This window comes from Lynx canadensis, chromosome A3, assembly GCF_007474595.2.
Source record: "Lynx canadensis isolate LIC74 chromosome A3, mLynCan4.pri.v2, whole genome shotgun sequence".
NCBI lineage: Eukaryota > Metazoa > Chordata > Mammalia > Carnivora > Felidae > Lynx > Lynx canadensis.
In genome coordinates this window covers 80,663,871-80,682,029 of record NC_044305.1, presented here as the reverse complement: position 1 = coordinate 80,682,029, position 18,159 = coordinate 80,663,871, and the positions used below count along the sequence as shown (strand labels likewise).

General features: G+C 37.3%; 1 protein-coding gene across 1 annotated transcript in view; it reads left to right on the top strand.

The window, feature by feature from the left end:
- The window catches only part of LOC115510631 (WD repeat containing planar cell polarity effector), a gene marked incomplete at its 5' end in the record, with an annotated part of 394,777 nt that overhangs the window by 179,174 nt on the left and 197,444 nt on the right, over positions 1-18,159 (top strand). The window contains one exon of the mRNA XM_032592776.1: positions 17,264-17,327. Within this exon, the coding sequence (XP_032448667.1) occupies positions 17,264-17,327 (64 nt within the window). The remainder of the gene's footprint in view (positions 1-17,263; positions 17,328-18,159) is intronic.

Below are 18,159 nucleotides of genomic sequence, written 5' to 3'. Positions count from 1 at the left end.
CGGACAATTGACACATATCATTAGAATGTAGTTCATTCTTAGAGCTGTGATATTGCATTCCTTAAACTGACTGTGTGTGTAGTCATCCTGATAGGTTTGTTCAATAAAACATGGCTTTCCTATTAAGTTTAAATGATCACTACAGTGAAAGACCTACAGCTGGAATGGAAGAAAAGCTGCAGAGAATTACTGAAACAAAGGATGGGATTTGGCAGACTGGGGCTGGAGCAAAAGAAGTGTGAAACAACAGGTGCCATGGGTTATCAGCATTTTTAATTAACATCTGTTTTTAGCCTGAAGCACTTTGCTGAGAATTCTCCACCAGTGCCTGTATTCAGAGATAAACACGGACTATTGAGAAGCAGCTAAGTAGTAAAGAGGTTAGTGAAACATAAAGGTTTTCCTTGAGAGGGAGGTTACTCATTGGAGATAGACGTCTAAGGGAAACCCCTATCAAAACGGTATGTTTTTATATCATTTATTTTGATACTTAATGTGTTTAGGAAGTCACAGTGAAGTATGAAAAGCCACAGTCCGTAATAATAAAAGTGTTCACTTCTGCTCATACCTGGGCTTGGAATTCGGAAGCAGTTCTAGGGGGTTTTTGCTTTATCTGCATTGTTTGAATTTTGAAAACGAGACAATATTTATGTATTACATTCATAATTGTAATAAAAGAATAAAAACAAAAATAAACAATCTGTGGCATAAGATACTGTGGCAATTTCAGAACTTTTCATGTTGGGAAAAAATGGAAAGAATTTAGAAAATAAAAACAAAGTCAGTAAGGGATTGGGCAAGGGAGTAAAAGTAGTTTTCTTTTTTCTTTTTAAGTAGTTTTCTTGATTAGCTTTTGTTAGATGTAAAAATGTTCACTAATGTCCTCTAACAGTTGAAACTCTAACCATAAAGTAAAACCAGTACATAAGTAACAGCAAGACACCGACTTGTATTGTTTGGCTTTTAGTCTAATGCAGAGCTCAGGTTTGGTTTGGTTTGCATTGTTTGTGGAAAGAAAAATTTCTTAGAAATATTTTAATGGCTACTACTTTTTGACATATATCCTATATAAAGATGCTAATTCAACTCTCCTACAAAATGTTATTCCATTAAGTTTAATTTTAAAAATCATGAATTTACCTATCAAGGGGCATTTCAGTTATTTCCAGGTTGGGGCTATTACAAATAAAGCTTCCATGAACATTCACGTACAGATTTTTATGTAGATGTGAATTTCCACTCCCCTGTGATAAATGCCCAGGAGTATGCTTGCAAAGTCGTATGCAAGGTTGGGTGTGTTTAGTTCTATAGGAAGCTGCCATACTGTTTTCAGAGTGGCCATATCATTTTGCATTCCTGTCAACAATATATGAAATATCTAGGTTCTCATCCTTGCCAATACTGTCACTGTTTTTCGTTTTAACTGTTATAATGGATGTGCAGTGATAATTCATTGTTGTTTTCATTTGCATTTTCCTGATGGTTAATGATGTGGAGGATCTTTTCGTGTATTAATTTTCCATCTGTATATGCTCTGGTGAAGTATCTCTTCATGTCCTTTGTCTATTTTCTATTGGGACTTTTTGAAAATATATATTTTTTAATGTTAATCGATATTCTTTGGAAATGCAAGTTTGTATTTTGTAAGCATGAGGGAAATCTTGTAAGACTGAGGACATCGTGGCTGTTTAAATGTAGATGCAGGAGCCAGAATGACGTGGTTGGATTATGCTAAGGTTCAAACATTGGGGGTATGATATTAAGATATGAATATAAAAAGTGAGAAAGAAGGAGAGAAATGAGGGGAAAGGAAAAGAAAATGGAAAGGGGAAGGAAGGGAGAGGAAATATAGAGAGAATATAGTGGAAGGAAGGAAGAGGTAGGGATAGAAAGAGATAATAGGAAGCATGAAGAAAGGGGATAAGTAAGAGAGGAAGGAGGAAAATGAAATGTATTAAAGCTAAGTACATCCTAGCAACAAGGGCTTTTTTAGGGGGCTACAATGTATTGGCAAGACTAAAGAGGAGACTGAGGCAGACCATACAGAAGTTTGGGGGATGAATGTAATGAGTTCTCACCTGCAAAGTGGAGAATTTGCCTTCCTTTATTTACACCTAAGCTAATTGTGGTAGAGTTAAAAGAGAACTGGAATCAAGGGATGTGATTTTTTTTAATGCCAGTTTAACCAAAGACTAAAGAGATTTTTGATAAGCTTTTTATCTGTAAAATGGAAATCAAATCACCTGCCTCTGCTAACTCTTGGGAGTGTTGTACCCAATAAAACAATTACTAGCAAACACTTTTACATCTGCAAATTTTTCCACAAATAAAAACTATAATTGCTTATTTTAAAAACCTTTGGGGAAATAGGAGCAGGACTGAAATGTTAAATGAATGCAAATATAACCATGATTTTGAAAAAAAGAAGTACTTTACTAATTCTCCAAATCTTTTTAAACTAAGTAAAGATATTTAGCATTTTTCATGTTTTCAAAATGTATTTTATTACTTTACCAAGTTGCATGCTAAAGAGCAGGTGGGGTAGAAAAACTCTAAAAAAGTGTACATATTGGCCATGTACATTTGTGTAAGTAAAGAGAGCATCATAGGTGGTTATAACTTGCCTTACTGTGGCCCCCAAATGCCTGTGAATTGCCAGGAGACTTCCAAAGACTTAGGTAAATCTGTACAAAAACCAAGAGTCCAATTTAGGGCCGAAACAGAACAAGAAGGCAGGTGGAATTGTACCCATTGCACCACAATCCCTGCTCTTTGACATGCCCTATACACTATGCTCTGCAGAGAGAGAGAGGATTAGATCTCACAGCAGCTAAACTGTAGCACTGAGCTACTCACACCATAAGCCTTAACGTGCACCATCGAGGGACTGACAGGGAGATGGCTCAGGGACAGCTGTTAGAGAAATAGTGTGTGTGTAAGAGAAGCACACAGTGTTATGGGGAGGGAATCCTCTATTCCACAAATTTTCCCATTTTGGCCTTTTGGGAAAGAGTGACCTGTCCTCTGAGTGATCTGGGAAAGCCTACAATTCAAATGGCCCTGCTATTGTTATGAAGAGGGGAGTGCCACCGTGAGAGAGCAACCACAGGGCACATGGGTGGTCTAGGTGGTCACAGTTTTTATGAGCCTCCGTCTTGCCAAATGTACTTTTTTCCTTCAAAGGATGAAAATAAGACTGTTTATTCCTAAGCCAAATGACTTCAAATGTGTCATTTAATGTAGGTTTATGTACCTTTTATATAGAAGATAAAAGGAAAGAAACCAACTTAGAGTTTTCTTTCCAGAGGCTTCTAACTACCATTCAGTATTGATTAATTAAAAGTACTAGTAATAATTTCATTTGTTGCATAGCTTATTTTGTACTATAACAGTAAATTAGAAATAGTTTATCTTTGAAAATTATAGAGAGGCAGGACTAGAAAACACTCATAGCTTATTTGACACAAAACAAGATAGAGGGAAATTTTAGGTGTCTTTCAGGAGGACTAACAAAATTATTATAGGAAAATTTTAGTACTTAATACTTAAAAGTGGTAAATACAATTAAACTGAGATAGAAGTTATTTTAACTTTAAATTTGTACCCTACACAAAAACTATCAGTTATGATTTTAGTAAAGCATGAGAGACTTCTGACAAGTTCATGGTCCTAGAATAAATCAGGAAGTTTGAGCTAGATTGTTACTTCTGTCCATACTTCACAGATAAAATTTAACATGCACAACCAACCAATGCATGCAAATTTTTAATAGATTTATTAATCACAGATTTTTACTCCTATACTCAACATACAGGCATACAGCTAATTATGCAGCAGGAGACTGGAGGCAAATTCATTTGAACTTTCCACGAAGTGACTCAGAAACATCTCTCAATACTTTTTAAATAAAGTTTATTTATTTATTTTGAGAGAGAGAGAGCACACGAGTGGGGGGGTGGCATGGGGCAGAGAGAGAGGGAGAAAGAGAGAGAGAGAGAAGAGAGAATCCCAAGCAGGCTCCACACTGTCAGCATTGAGCCCAGTGCAGGGCTCAAACTACCAAACTGTGAGATCATGACCTGAGCTAAAATCAAGAGTCAGACACTTAAACAATAGAGCTACCCAGGAGCTCCTCAGTACATCTCCCTCTCGGCATATTTTACAGGGCCGCTATTTAACTGGTATTTCATAAACTCAGCTATTATGTAAAGTCTTGATGTTCTTAGTAACAAAATTTGTTGACATTTTTGTTCTCAAATCCTGACTGAACAGTTCTCTCTAGAGGAGTATCTTTAGTTAAGCAGTACTGTTATTCTCCTTTATCAGGCCCTATCTTTCACATATATTATTTTTAAAATATATTTGCTGTCATTGATATGGTTTGTGTTTTATTTTAAATTGATTTGTTATCACAGGAACATTCTTCAATATAGTATTTTTTTTTTTTACATTTCATAATGTCAGTAGTCATAGTGCAACACACTACTATCATCAATATCCATATGAAAGCAATGAATGACTTCCGCCATTATGTTTACGGTGATAGAATCAATCTGTTTCCAGCTTATTCATCATAGCTGACAGAAGAATGTCTCAGATATAATATCTTTAACAAATATGATAACACAAACAATTTGACTATTTGCTACACACCGTCTCGATAATCTCAACAGCAGTTATGAACAGCCCTCTGCAAAGTATGGAGGAGGGTACACTAGGTAGGAATGCTCCCTTAAGTCTTAATTGCTAAGCTCTAGCACTTAGAGACTGAGGTTTTAGATAGTTGTGGAGGTCACACTCGATTGCTTTTGAAAAGCCCAAGCACTAGAGTCAAACAGAACTAAGTGTGAATCCCAGCTTAATAATTTACACAGTAATGCACAAACTCTTATTTCCATTTTACAAATGAGGAGTTTACTAACCTTAAACATCTTTGTCAGAATTAGAAATAATAAATATGAAATGACTAGCATGTATTAAATAAGTACTTAATAGATGTGATAGCTACTATCATTGTTTATGTCTATTTCTCCTACTAGAGTGTGAGTTGCTTAAGGTCAAGAATTAATGTCATTAGGTTTTCTAACCCTTTGAGTTAACACAGGAACTTGGGCATTGGAGGTATTTCGTAAGCACCCTATAAAAGCAAATGTACTTATAGGGGACAATATAGCTGATGATAACTTTTGAATGATACTAGTTTTAAAGCTTGTAGGGTTCAAAATGATGGAATTTTGGGTCCCTAATATGCTGTAAACCAAAAAAGAGAGCTGGCTCATCTCTTTATAGAGCCAAAGGTGGAAGTCATTTGGTCATTCCTCTTTAATGAATGCAACATGGCATTTCTTATCTGAACTGAGAGACCTTATCTAAAGAAGGACCTATAAGCCTATAGCACATAGTTCATTCTTTCCTAGTGTATTAGAGCAGCACTATATTAGAGGGTGGAAGTTTTGGAGCCAGATTACTATACAAGTAGCCGTAGGACCTTGAGCAAGTTTAAAGTTGCCAGATTTATTTAGCAAATAAAAATAAAGAACACCCAGTTAAATGTGAATTTCAGGTAATAAAGAATTATCTAGTGTAAGCATGTCCCAGATATCATATGGGATATACTTCACACTAAAGAACTATTCATTATCTAAAATTCAATTTTAACTGGGTTTTCTGTCCTTTTTTTTTCCCTTTTCCTTCTTTTTTTTTTTTAAGTAGGTTTCAAGCCCAACGTGGGGTTTGAACTGACGACCCTGATATTAAGAGTCTGCATACTCTAGGGGCGCCTCAGTGGCTCAGTCAGCTAAGCTTCCAGCTCTTGATTTCGGCTCAGGTCACAATCTCAACAGTTGTGAGTTTGAGCCCCACATCGGGCTCTGCACTGGCAGTGTGGAGGCTGCTTGGGATTCTCTCTCTCCCTCTCTTGGCACCTCTCTTTCTCATCTCATGCTCTCTCTCTCTCTCCATATATATATATGCCCCAGATGTTCTGTATTTTATACGACAACTTTTACTTAACCTCTTTGTGCTTGAGTTTTCTCCTTGTTAAATAAAAGATAAGAATAGTACCAAATTGATAGGGTTGTTGTGAAGATTACATGAGTTAATACATAGAAAGTACTTAAAATAGTAACTAGTACAGAGAAGATCTCAATAAATAAATAAGATCTATTGTTGTTACCCTGGGTGTTGTTGATGGGGTTATAATATTTACTGAAGATACTATTTCTGAGACCTTCTGCTGTCAGCTGTGATGATAACTGGTAATAGACTGACCTGTCACCAGAGACAGCTATTAAACTGGACATTAAAATTTGTTTGTAGAGGTGAAGTGATTGACAGTGCAGGACTCTGGTCCCTGAGAGTGAAAAATAAATAAGGTCAATCTTATGATCTCCTGGTTTTCCGACAGGGTTACTTTCTACATCAGAGAGCAAGGAGGGGGAACCCAAGCAGAATATGGCAGGCAGTTTGTTGAATTGGTCAGAGTTCAGGGAAGATGAGACAATTGGAATTTGTGGGTTTGTGTACTAGAGAGGCAGGTGCTGTGTAGAGAAAGAGCTCCAGAAATCTGCCTAAGAGTCAACTTAGGTGAACCCTAAGCTGTACATGCATAGAGTGAGACTCCACAAAGCTGACAAAGGACAATGAAAGGACAGGTCCGTGTCTCCCAGGAATGGACCTGCCTGAGAATCCCTGCTTCATCATTCATTGGCTAGGTATAGCTTCTGGGGAATGTAGCGTCAGTGTAGATGCAGTGATAAATTTCAGACCACAGTATCTGAAGCTGTTGGTCTATTTTGTACCCTGAAGTCAGAGATCTCAGATGTGCCTTCTCATGAATACCACTGTACAGATCTATTTTTCCACATAGGTTCAGAGAATAGCTATTCCATGGAAACTGGAGACAAAAAGGGAAGTTAGTAAGATAAACTGTATCCATTGTCACTGAGATTCATCTCATGGCTGCAAATAGTAGTCATCCTCTCTCTCATCCACCATCCACTTTATTTCTTTTTGCACTACTTGGCATTGCCAGGCATTTCCAATTCATTGAGTTTTGGCCATTGTTTTTTTTTTTTTTTCAGGCTTTTAAGAGCCATTCCAGCGGCAGTTTATCCCACCCCATGGAGTCCTTGATAGGATGTTAAATTCTGTATCCTGAAGGAGTGTTCCTCACAGTAATGAATTCTTATTTAACCTGTCTTCCATTCCAACTCCCCTTTTCTTACTGGCACATGCTAGCTAAATCTTGTAATTATTTAAGTGTATGGTCTCATAGTTTATCAGATCTAGCATGTTCCTAGCTGTATTGTGCTGAGATTTAACCCCAGTTATCAGCCTGGCAGCCAGGCAGCGGCATAGGCACTTCCTAAGGGGAGGGAATATTTGTTGGTTTGAGAGGAGGGGTCTCTACAGAATCTTCTAGCACAATTGGAAGTGCTGGAAGATGTACTCATCCCAGATATCAGGATCCCAGGTGTTCTTAACAGGGCATTGACTAGTAAAGTAAACTTGCCTTGGTAGTACATCCAAATGTCTCTAGAACTCTTTGACTCTAACGATTAGGTCTCCCCCATGTCAACTGTATCTGCTTTTCTTTTTTTTAAATTTTTTTTTCAACGTTTATTTTTATTTTTGGGACAGAGAGAGACAGAGCATGAACGGGGGAGGGCCACAGAGAGAGGGAGACACAGAATCGGAAACAGGCTCCAGGCTCCGAGCCATCAGCCCAGAGCCTGACGCGGGGCTCGAACTCACGGACCGCGAGATCGTGACCTGGCTGAAGTCGGACGCTTAACCGACTGCGCCACCCAGGCGCCCCTGTATCTGCTTTTCAAATGCAGAGGATAAGGACTTCTGTAAACTACCAAAGTGGCTATTAACTGAAAAGAGCACTCAGGGAAAAAAAAAAAAAAAGAAGGAAAGAAAAGAGCATTCAGTCTCTCATTATGCTTCCTCATGATGTAAATACAACTTAGTAGTAATCAGTCTGTTCCACTGTCTGCTTAATAAGTATTGCCCATCCACAGCCTCCACTACCCACCAAAGCATACTTCTGAGCAATTCTAAGGAAAGTTCTAAGGCTATCAGAAGTCATCAAGCCAGTGTTGCCCATTTGAAGAATCCCGTGTCACCCAGGAACAGGACTGCCTTACTATCTCAACTGCCCTCAGCCACTGCCCAGGAGCAGCTTGTGGAAAGTGTAGCCTTAACAGGAAAACACAATGATAGATTTCAAAATGCAGCAGCTGGGGCTGTCAGTCAGTTGTACTCCCTGCAGTAGGAGATCTGAGAGAGAGATTCTCATGAGTGCCACATTGAGGTTTATAAATAGAAGTGGGAGAGATGACATGAAAACAGAGAGTAGGGAGCTCCAAGAATCAGTCCTTCCACTGAAGCAATCATTAAGCAACAAAACTGACAGAATTAACTTTAACTTTATAATCTAATTTTTAAAACTTAAAACAATAGTGCCTAATAAAGACAGAGAATGCTAAATATAGGTAAGAAAGAATTACTGCATTTTTGTTTACCTATCTACCATCCCCCATACCCCTCTGTGACAGTGGCCTTGAGGACAGTGGTTGGCATTCCTAGTATTACCTAGCTGGTGCAGAGGGCCATGATGGACCTTGTTCTCAAAAACTGTGGTTATGCATTTTGCATTTTGACCAGTGTGTGGTTTCCAGAGGGACCAGTGCAGAAGCTTGGTTTCATTTGCCTCTGTCAGGCTATGACAACATCTCTGGCAAAAGCATTTGCGTATGTCAAAAGCATTTAAAGACATATAATATGCATAGCTGACTCAGGCAAGAGAGGGAGACTGGGAAGAGCAGCAGATTGACCAGCAGACCTGGGAAAGAGAAGGCTAAGCAGAAGATATTTTAGAATAAGTTCCTTGAAGGGCTACTACATATACTAGTGCATCACAGGTGCAACACAAATGCCCAAAGCTGGATGCATGCTCAGAAAGACCTGAGAGAACCCCAGTTATAAACCTCAGGAAGACCTTCGGCCCTGCATAAGAAAGAAGGTAAGGCTAAGACAGAATTATATGTAGGTAATTTGGCTAAGCAATAAAGTAGTATCCTAACTCTGAGCCAATCTACAAAGACTGGGAGAGTTGTTTGTTGCTTCACAATTTGAAAAAAAATCTATCAGGTCATCTGTCAGGATTTTAAAAAATATCTGGCTGCTGAGATAATGAAACAGAGATGTCAGTGATCACACATGAGAAGGAATATAGGCCTTGCAAAAATAGTTTGGGAATGTCAGTAAACAAATGGAGTAGTGCCCTCAACAGTACAGTAAAACCTAGAGAGGGAAAGAATCTGATTTCCAGAGTTATCACATCATGATACTCAAAATGTCTAATTTCAAAAAAAAAAAAAGTTTTCAAAGGCATACAAAGAAGCAGGGAACTATGGCCCATTCACAAGGAAAAAAAGTTGGCAGCATCCCAGGGGAAACCTAGGCACTGGGATGACTAGACAAAGACTTTATTTATATTAACTATCTTAAATAAGCTCAAAAAGCTAAAGGAAACCATGGACAATGAACAAAAAGAAACAAGAAGGATAATGCCTTACCAGATAGAGAATATAATAAAGAGATCGAAATTGTAAAAAGGAATCCAATAGAATGTCTTGAGCTATAGAGTATAATAGTTGAAATGAGAAATTCACTAGATAGATTCAACAGATTTGAGCAGGCAGAAGAAAGAATCATTGAATGTTAAAATAGGACAATTTAAATTATCAAGCTAGAGGAGCAGATGTAAAAACAGAATGAAGAAAATAAAAACAACTTGAGGGACCTGTGGGATGCCCTTAAGCATATGCATTATGGGAGTCTTAGAAGAAAATTTTGACTAATGGCATGAATCTACATATCCAAGAAACAAGATGAAATTCAAGTATAATCAACTCAACAAGATCCACATTAAACACATTACAATCAAAATTCAAAAACCAAGAAGAGAATCTTGAAGGTGGAAAGCAGAAAGCAACTTATAAACAAGATCCGTAGTAAGATTAACAGCTTATTTCTCATTAGAAACCATGGAGGTCAGAAAGTGGTGGGATGGCATTTAAAATGTACAAAGGAAAAAAACTATAAACCAAAAATCCTACACTTGATCTTAGAAGAAAAACTTTTTTTTAATACCATTGAGTATAATGTTAGCTGTGGGTTTTTCATTTATGTTTCTCTAACATCAGGAACCAGACAAGGATGTCCACTTTCACCACTTTTATTCAACATTGTACTGGAAGTCCTAGCTGTAGCAATCAGATAAGAAAATGAAATAAAAAGTATAAAATGAAATACAATGGGTAAGGAAGAAGTAAAACTTTGACTATTTGCAGATGACATGACACTATATATAGAAAACCCTAAAGACCACCAAATAACCACTAGAACTGATAAATGAATTCAGTAAAATCACAGGGCACAAAATTAACAGACAGAAATCTGTTGCATTTCTATACACTAATAATGAAGTAGCAGAAAGGGAAATTAAGAAAACAATCCCATTTACATTTGCACCATAAAGAATAAATACCTAGGAATAAACTTAACCAAGGAGATGAAAGCCATGTACTCTGAAAACTATAAAACACAGATGAAAGAAACTGAAGATGGCCCAAACAAATGGGAATATATTTTATGCACATGGAGTAGAAGAACCAATATTGTTAAAATGTCCACAGTACCAAAACCAGCGTACACATTCAGTGCAGTCTGTATCAAAATTCCAGTGGCATTGTTCACAGAAGTAGAGCAGATAATCCTTAAATTTGTATGGAACCACAAAAGAACCTGAATAGCCAAAACAATTTTGAGAAAGAAGAACAAAGCTGGAGGTATCACAATCCAGATTTCAAGATATACTACAAAGCTTTAGTAACAAAAGAATATGATATTGGCACAAAAATGGGCATATAGATCCGTGGAAAAGAATAGACATCCCAGAAATAAACTCATGCTTATATGATCAGTTTATCTACAACAGAGGAGACAAGAATATACAATGGGGAAAAGACTGTTCCTTCAACAAATGGTGCTGGGAAAACTGGACCACTTTCTTAACACCATACACAAAAATAAACTCAAAGTGGATTAAAGACCTAAATGTTAAACCTGAAACCATAAAACATTTTTGTACATATGTCTCCTCAGGCAAAGGAAACAAAAGCAAAATTAAACTATTGGGACTACACCAAAATAAAAAAGGTTTTGCACAGTGAAGGAAAACATCAACAGAACAAAAGGACCACCTAATGAATGAGAGACAATATTTGCAAATGGTATATCTGATAAGGGGTTAATGTCCAAAATTTGTGAGGAACTTACACAACTCAACACCAAAAATCCCCCAAATAATCTGAATAAAATGGGCAGAAGAATTGAATAGATGCTTTTCCAAAGAGGGCATACAGAGGGCTAACAGACATATGAAAAGATACTCAACACCACTAATTATCAGAATTGCAAATCAAGACTATAGTGAGGTATTATTGCCTTAAACCTGTCAGAATGGTTAGAATTAAAAAGACAAGGAGTAATAAATGCTGGTGAGGATGTGGAAGAAAAAGAACCCTGTGTGCTGTGTGGTGCAGCACGATGGATAACAGTATGGAGGTTCCTCAAGAATTTTAAAATAGAATTACAATATGATTCAGTAATGCCACCACTGGGTATTTATCCAAAGAAAATGAAAACATTAATTCAAAAAGATGTATGCACCCCTATGTTTTTTGCAATATTATCTACAATGATGAAGATATGGAAGCAAACCAAGTGTCCATCAATAGATGAATGGATAAAGGAGATGTGATATATATGTTATATATATCATAGAATATTACTCAGCCATAAAAAAAAGAATGTGATCGTGCCATTTGTGACAACATAGATATACTTAGAGAGTATAATGCCAAGTGAAATAAGTCAGTGAAATATGATTTCACTCATGTGGAATTTAAGAAACAAGACAAATTAACAAAGAAAAAAGAGACAAAAAGTACAGAGAAAACACTGGCGGTTGCCAGAGGGTTGTGGAGATGGGTGAAATAGATTAAGGGAATTAAGAGTATACTTTTCATGATGAGCATTGAGTAATGTATGAAATTGTGGAATCATCATATTGTAAACTTGAAACTAATATAACACTGTATGTTAATAATACTTAAGTGTGTGTGTGTGTATATATATATGTATATATTGAAAAGATATATTATATTATATTATATTATATTATATTATATTATATTATATTATATTTCTACCACTGGCAAAGTTTTTATAAACTGAAAGCATAAAAATATTGCTAAAAGAAATTAAAGAAGACTTAAATAAATGTGGACATCCCATATATGTGGATTAGAAGACTTCCTCTTGTTAAGATGGCAGCACTTAACCAAAGTAGTCCAAAGATTCAAAATTCCAGTGCCTTTTTTTTTCTCAGAAATAGAAAAAGCCAGTTCACAAATTTATATGAAATTGCAAAGGGGCCCAAACAGCCCAAACAATCTTAAAAAAGAACAACAGTAGGGAACACACACTTCCTGATTTCAAAACTTACTACAACTGTTTTTTACTAAATTGATAAAGTAATTCAATGTAGTCTAGATGGTCTTTTCCAAATATGATACGACATAAACTGGTGATCCATATAGGGGGGAAAATGAGTCTTGTCCTCTACCTTTTGCCAACACAAACATACTTGAAGTGGATCACAGCCCTGAATATAAAAGGTGAAATTATACAACCATCAACATGGCAGAATAAGTTTTTTACCATTTACTCCTCAGCACACCAATTTAGACAATCACCCATGAATAAGAGTGCCTTTGTGGAAGTTTGGGAGTCCAGCAGAGATGTTCCAGCACACCTCTGGAGCAAAAAGGGGGGAAAAATCTGAGATTGGATCCACTGAATAGGGTAGGAGGAGCAGTTTCACTTTACTTGTGTCATCCCTTTCCCAGGGTGGCACAGCTCAGTGCCAAGAGAGACCTCGGCCCATGATTTCTCCCATGGCTAAAAGTGAGAGCATGTTGAGTAAGTGCCTGGCTTCCCAAGCTGTGCAGGATGCTGCCGGAGACTTACTTCTTTCTCATCCCATCCAGAATACTCAAGTGTGCTGCATATCTAGGGGGTGGAGAACAGCTGGAAAAACAGTAGTCACTGCTCTTAGAGGGCATCAAAGGGATACAGATGCTACTAACTGACTGACAGACCAGACTGACTGACAGACTATTATCAAGAAGCCTACCCAGGAACTGATGAGGACACCTTGCCTATGGATCCGCACAACTGGCAACAGGTACCCCAAATGCTCCATGTGTGCCCCCACACTCCATGGCCAGCATCCTATGCATGAGTCCAGGGTGGCAAGAGGAGACTTTGGAAATGGCTACTAATCACACACAGATAGCCTGACTGTAGGACTAAGAGAAAGCACACAAACTTGGGCATAAGGAGTGCCCTAGGAAAGCAAATAGCAGGTTCTCAGCATCTGGCCTAGGGTTGCAGAATAGAGAGAAGGCATACATCTTAAGAATTCCTCCCCAAGAGAGAATAAGAAGTGTGGAGCAGGTTTATCCATAGAAAAAGTCTGAGAACGGCTCAGAATCCCTACAGGGCTAATATTCCTGAAACTAGTTGGTAAGACTGAATTGGGTGACTACTCTTTAAATGAGAGAACAGCAACATAAGACTTGAAGAAGCATGAAATATCAAGGAAACATGACACCACCAGAGAAACATGATATTTTTTTAATAAATATCCCCAAAGAAATGAAGATCTGTGGTATACCCAATAATTAAATATTTTAAGGAAACTCAACGAGCTACAAGAAAACAAAGACAATAAGATAAGGAAAACAATGAACAAAATGAGAACTTTACAGAGACAAAAATCATTTAAAAAAAAAACCATTCTGGAGGTGAAGAATACAATGGATAAAATGAAACATGAAGTAGAGAGCATCAACAGCAGATGGAATTGAGCCAGTGAAAGAATCTTTGAGGTAGAAGACAAGTCTTTTGAAATTACCCAAAGGAGAGCAAAGAAAAAAGAATGAAAAATAGTAAAGGAAGCATGTATGAACTATAGCATACCATAAGAAAAAATAATCTGTGAAATTATTTTCCATCATACTAGCTTGTTTTCTTGTGCATTTGGTGATTTTTGATCACGAGCTCATACTTGTTTTATTTTAATTTATGATAAGCCTGGGGATTTCTATAAAAAATGCTTTAATCTAGGGGTGCCTGGCTATCTCAGTTGTTGGAGCATGTGACTCTCAGTCTTAGGGTTGTGTCTTTGAGCCCCACATTGGATGTAGAGTCTACTTAAAGAAAAAGCTTTAAGCAAGACATGAATTTTTTTTTTTTATTCTTTATGCCAAAGTTAGGGACACTAATATCCTGGGAACATTTTAGCCCTTGGCTTAATCAGAAGTCTTGGGCTTAGCACCGTTACCTTGACACTTGTTCAGAGCTCAGTCTCTTGAGTGTGATGGCCCTTAGGGTAGTTCTGCCTCTCCCTCTCCCCCAGTATTTGCTCTCTGCTCAGGGATCTTTACTCTAGTTTTAATGAAGGGATTTCATTTGGTTGGCTATATTTTGATTGAGACTATGGTACTCTTAGAGAGATTTTCTTATTTTTTTTAGAGTTCTGTGATGTACTTTAATGTATATTTTATTTATTTTTTTTTTTTTTTAAATTTTTTTTTTTTAACGTTTATTTATTTTTGAGACAGAGAGAGACAGAGCATGAACGGAGGGAGGGGCAGAGAGAGAGGGAGACACAGAATCGGAAACAGGCTCCAGGCTCTGAGCCATCAGCCCAGAGCCTGACGTGGGGCTCGAACTCACGGACCGCGAGATCGTGACCTGGCTGAAGTCGGACGCTTAACCGACTGCGCCACCCAGGCGCCCCTTAATGTATATTTTATAGGCAGACTAGTTGGGAGTTGCCTTTGGTATTTCTGGTTGACCATTCTGCCCAATTCCAAAGCCAGTCCTTCATTTTATCATAGTGCTCATCATTATCTCTCACCTAGAAAGAACAATACATCCTATCTTGTCCCTCTTAATTTCACTTTCTCCAATTTTAATTTATCATATGTATGGTTGCCAAATTGATGTATTGATGGATATGTTAGACACTTTAAATTTAAAGTACCTGGAAATAAAAGTTTGGAGCTCAGGAAAGAAAGGGAACCTAGGGATTCGTGAGTTATTGATGTAATTATCAATGTCATGAAGTGGGTAAGGTTACTGGGGAGACTAGAGTAGTTAGTATAAATAAGAGGACCATAGAACACCAACTTTATGGAGTAGGCATAGAACAAACTGGGAAAGGAGACTAAGAAAATGAAATGTCAGAAATGAGAAAACAAAGAATGGCATCTCCAAATGCAAGGAAAAAGGGAGTTTCAAGGAGGGGAAATTTGTGGGGTCAGATGTGGCCAAAAGGGCACACAAGATGAGAACTTATCTTACATTTCATCATTAGAAGCTGGAAGATTACTATTGACAGAAAAGTTTCAGTGTAGTGGGATCAAATGTAAAATAGCAGTGAATGTATGAACAAGTTGTACAATTTGCTACAGTCCTCTGTTTCTCATTACATCCCACCTCCACTGAATACACAAGGAATCAGTAAACTGCCTGGAACAAAAGAAATACAACTGCCTTCTGATCTTCCATAGTTAAGGGGATTCAGGCAAATACTGGAGAGGTTAGTAAGAAGGGTGAAGGAGGAGATTGGCAATAAGAGTCATTAATTTTTTGTTAGGACTTAAATTATTTTAGCTATTTTACTGATAAAATTTATGTAATCTGTTAATATTCCATATTTCTGATGTGTTGCAATTGAAATCTTTATATTTTATACTGTCATATTTCACAATATAAAATAGAGAACAGAGTACAACCTGGTTATTTACCTGCTTGTTTCTGGAGTCAGAAATGCTCACAATTATATCTATGTAAATCTCAGCATTCAAACCAAAAAAAAAAAGACCTTTCCTTCTAAAACTCTGTGCAAAGTGTGTGATCATAACATGCTTTGCTTTCAGGAGCTTCAACTTTCCTGTGAAGGTAATTAATTTAAACTGCAGTTTTCATATATCTTGGGCTAAAATTAAACTTTCACTAAAAAGAATTATCAGGGGCACCTGCGTGGCTCACTCGGTTAAGCGCCCAGCTTCGACTCAGGTCATGATATCACAGTTCATGGGTTCGAGCCTCGTGTCAGGCTCTGTGCTGACAGCTCAATGCCTGGAGCCTGCTTTGAATTCTGTGTCTCCATCTCTCTCTGCCCCTACCCCGCTTGTGCTCTCTCACTCTCTCTCTCTCAAAAATGAATAAACATTATAAAAAAATAATTATCAAAGTTATACTTTAGGAAAAGTGTATATTGTGTAAAAAGAGTAGAAAAGTCATGTTTGAAGTATTTAGAAAATACTTAAGAATACTTAGAAAAGGGGCGCCTAGGTGGCTCAATCAATTAGTAAAGCATCCAAGTTTGGCTCAGGTTATGATCTCACGGTTTGTGGGTTTGAGCTCTTTGTCAGGCTCTCTGCTGTCAGTGTGGAGTCCACTTCAGATCTTCTGTCTCCTCTGTATGCCCCTCCCCAGCTTCCTCCCTCCCTCCTTCCCTCTCTCCCTCTGTCTCTCTGTCTCTGTATCAAAAATAAATAAGCATTAAAAAAACATACTTAGAAAATACGTTAAAATATTTAGAAACCATTTCTACTGTCATTTTCGAACAACCTAGGGTGTATATTTTCCAAAACTCACAAATATGACTTTTGTAATAATACAGCATATGGCTTCTCAACTTTTACCTATGAAACACAAAAGTATAATTATTCGGTTTGGTAATTACTGTTATCTTGCTATATTCTACATATTCCCATACTTTTCTCTTACAAAACATAATAAAGTTAAAAATTATGAGAGACTTTTTCCTAAGCAATTATTTCCCTACATTCAACAGCACCTTCTCTGGGTTATGCTTATCCTTGCAAATTGCATTGAAGGCCTCTGCAGGCTCTTTGACTAAGGCCCTTCTAAGTGCAGTAACATTTCACATACAGAAAATCCCAGCAGGCAAATTCCCTACTGTTTGAAAATATTTTTCCCATCAGAAGAACAAAAAACAGTAACACATAAATACATTAAACAAGCAGCTCTCTTCTTTTATGGTTTTGTTCATAACTAACATATACATTTCTTTTCTTCATTATAGGTACCAGAGATTTGAAAAGGCATTTCTGTTAGCTGTTGACATTGGTGCTCGTGACCTGTTTATGGTGAGTCATTCCCAGAGATGATTTTGTGCCTTCAGTTCTAAGGCTGAGTAAGTTGTCAGCTTTTGTGACCATTAAAAAGGATTAGTGTCATTTGTGCCTTAGACACATGGTGAGAAAGCATTATTCCTTCTTGGCTTGCAGCTTTGCCTTCATGAAACTGGTCAATAGCCATCTAGTCTCTTTTGACTCGTTGACATTTTCCTTGCTGGGGCCCAAAGGATTTTTTATGTTTTCTAAGAATTTATAATTCTTGAACTTTTCTCTTTGTGTACCTTGATGTGAGGGGATGACACCTTTCTATCTAATAAGCATGTCCTTTTAATCCATTCTCTAAAGTACAGCTACAGAAGCCAGGACATAGGGCAAAATATGTACCATAGATTTTGAATGTGCTCAAGTTTGTCCCTTAGATTTTAGTGTAAAGTAACAAATTATGAATGTTCTCACTTATATTTTTAAAGTAACCACAGTGCAAAACACATCCAAGAAGTTATAAATTCATATACACTTTTAGTCCTCCCACTTATTAGCTAACAGCAGTAAAATTGGCCAGTTTCTTACAGATCCTTGTGCTCTGTATCAGGTTCTCCCAAGATCTTTTACCACAATGTCACAGTGAGGTCAGATGAGGTGGTGTTCCTTTCCTGGTTTCCTAGCATATTCTGCTCCACAGAAAATTCATTGTTGTCAAGGAAACCAATAAAGTAAAAGCTTCTTGAAAACGAAACAAAAAAAATTCTGGAAGGCTCTTTTACCTGAATCTTCTGCACAATGAAGACACTTCTGTAGTTTAAGCTTTGATGCTTTAGATATTAAAATGGCTTCATGACAT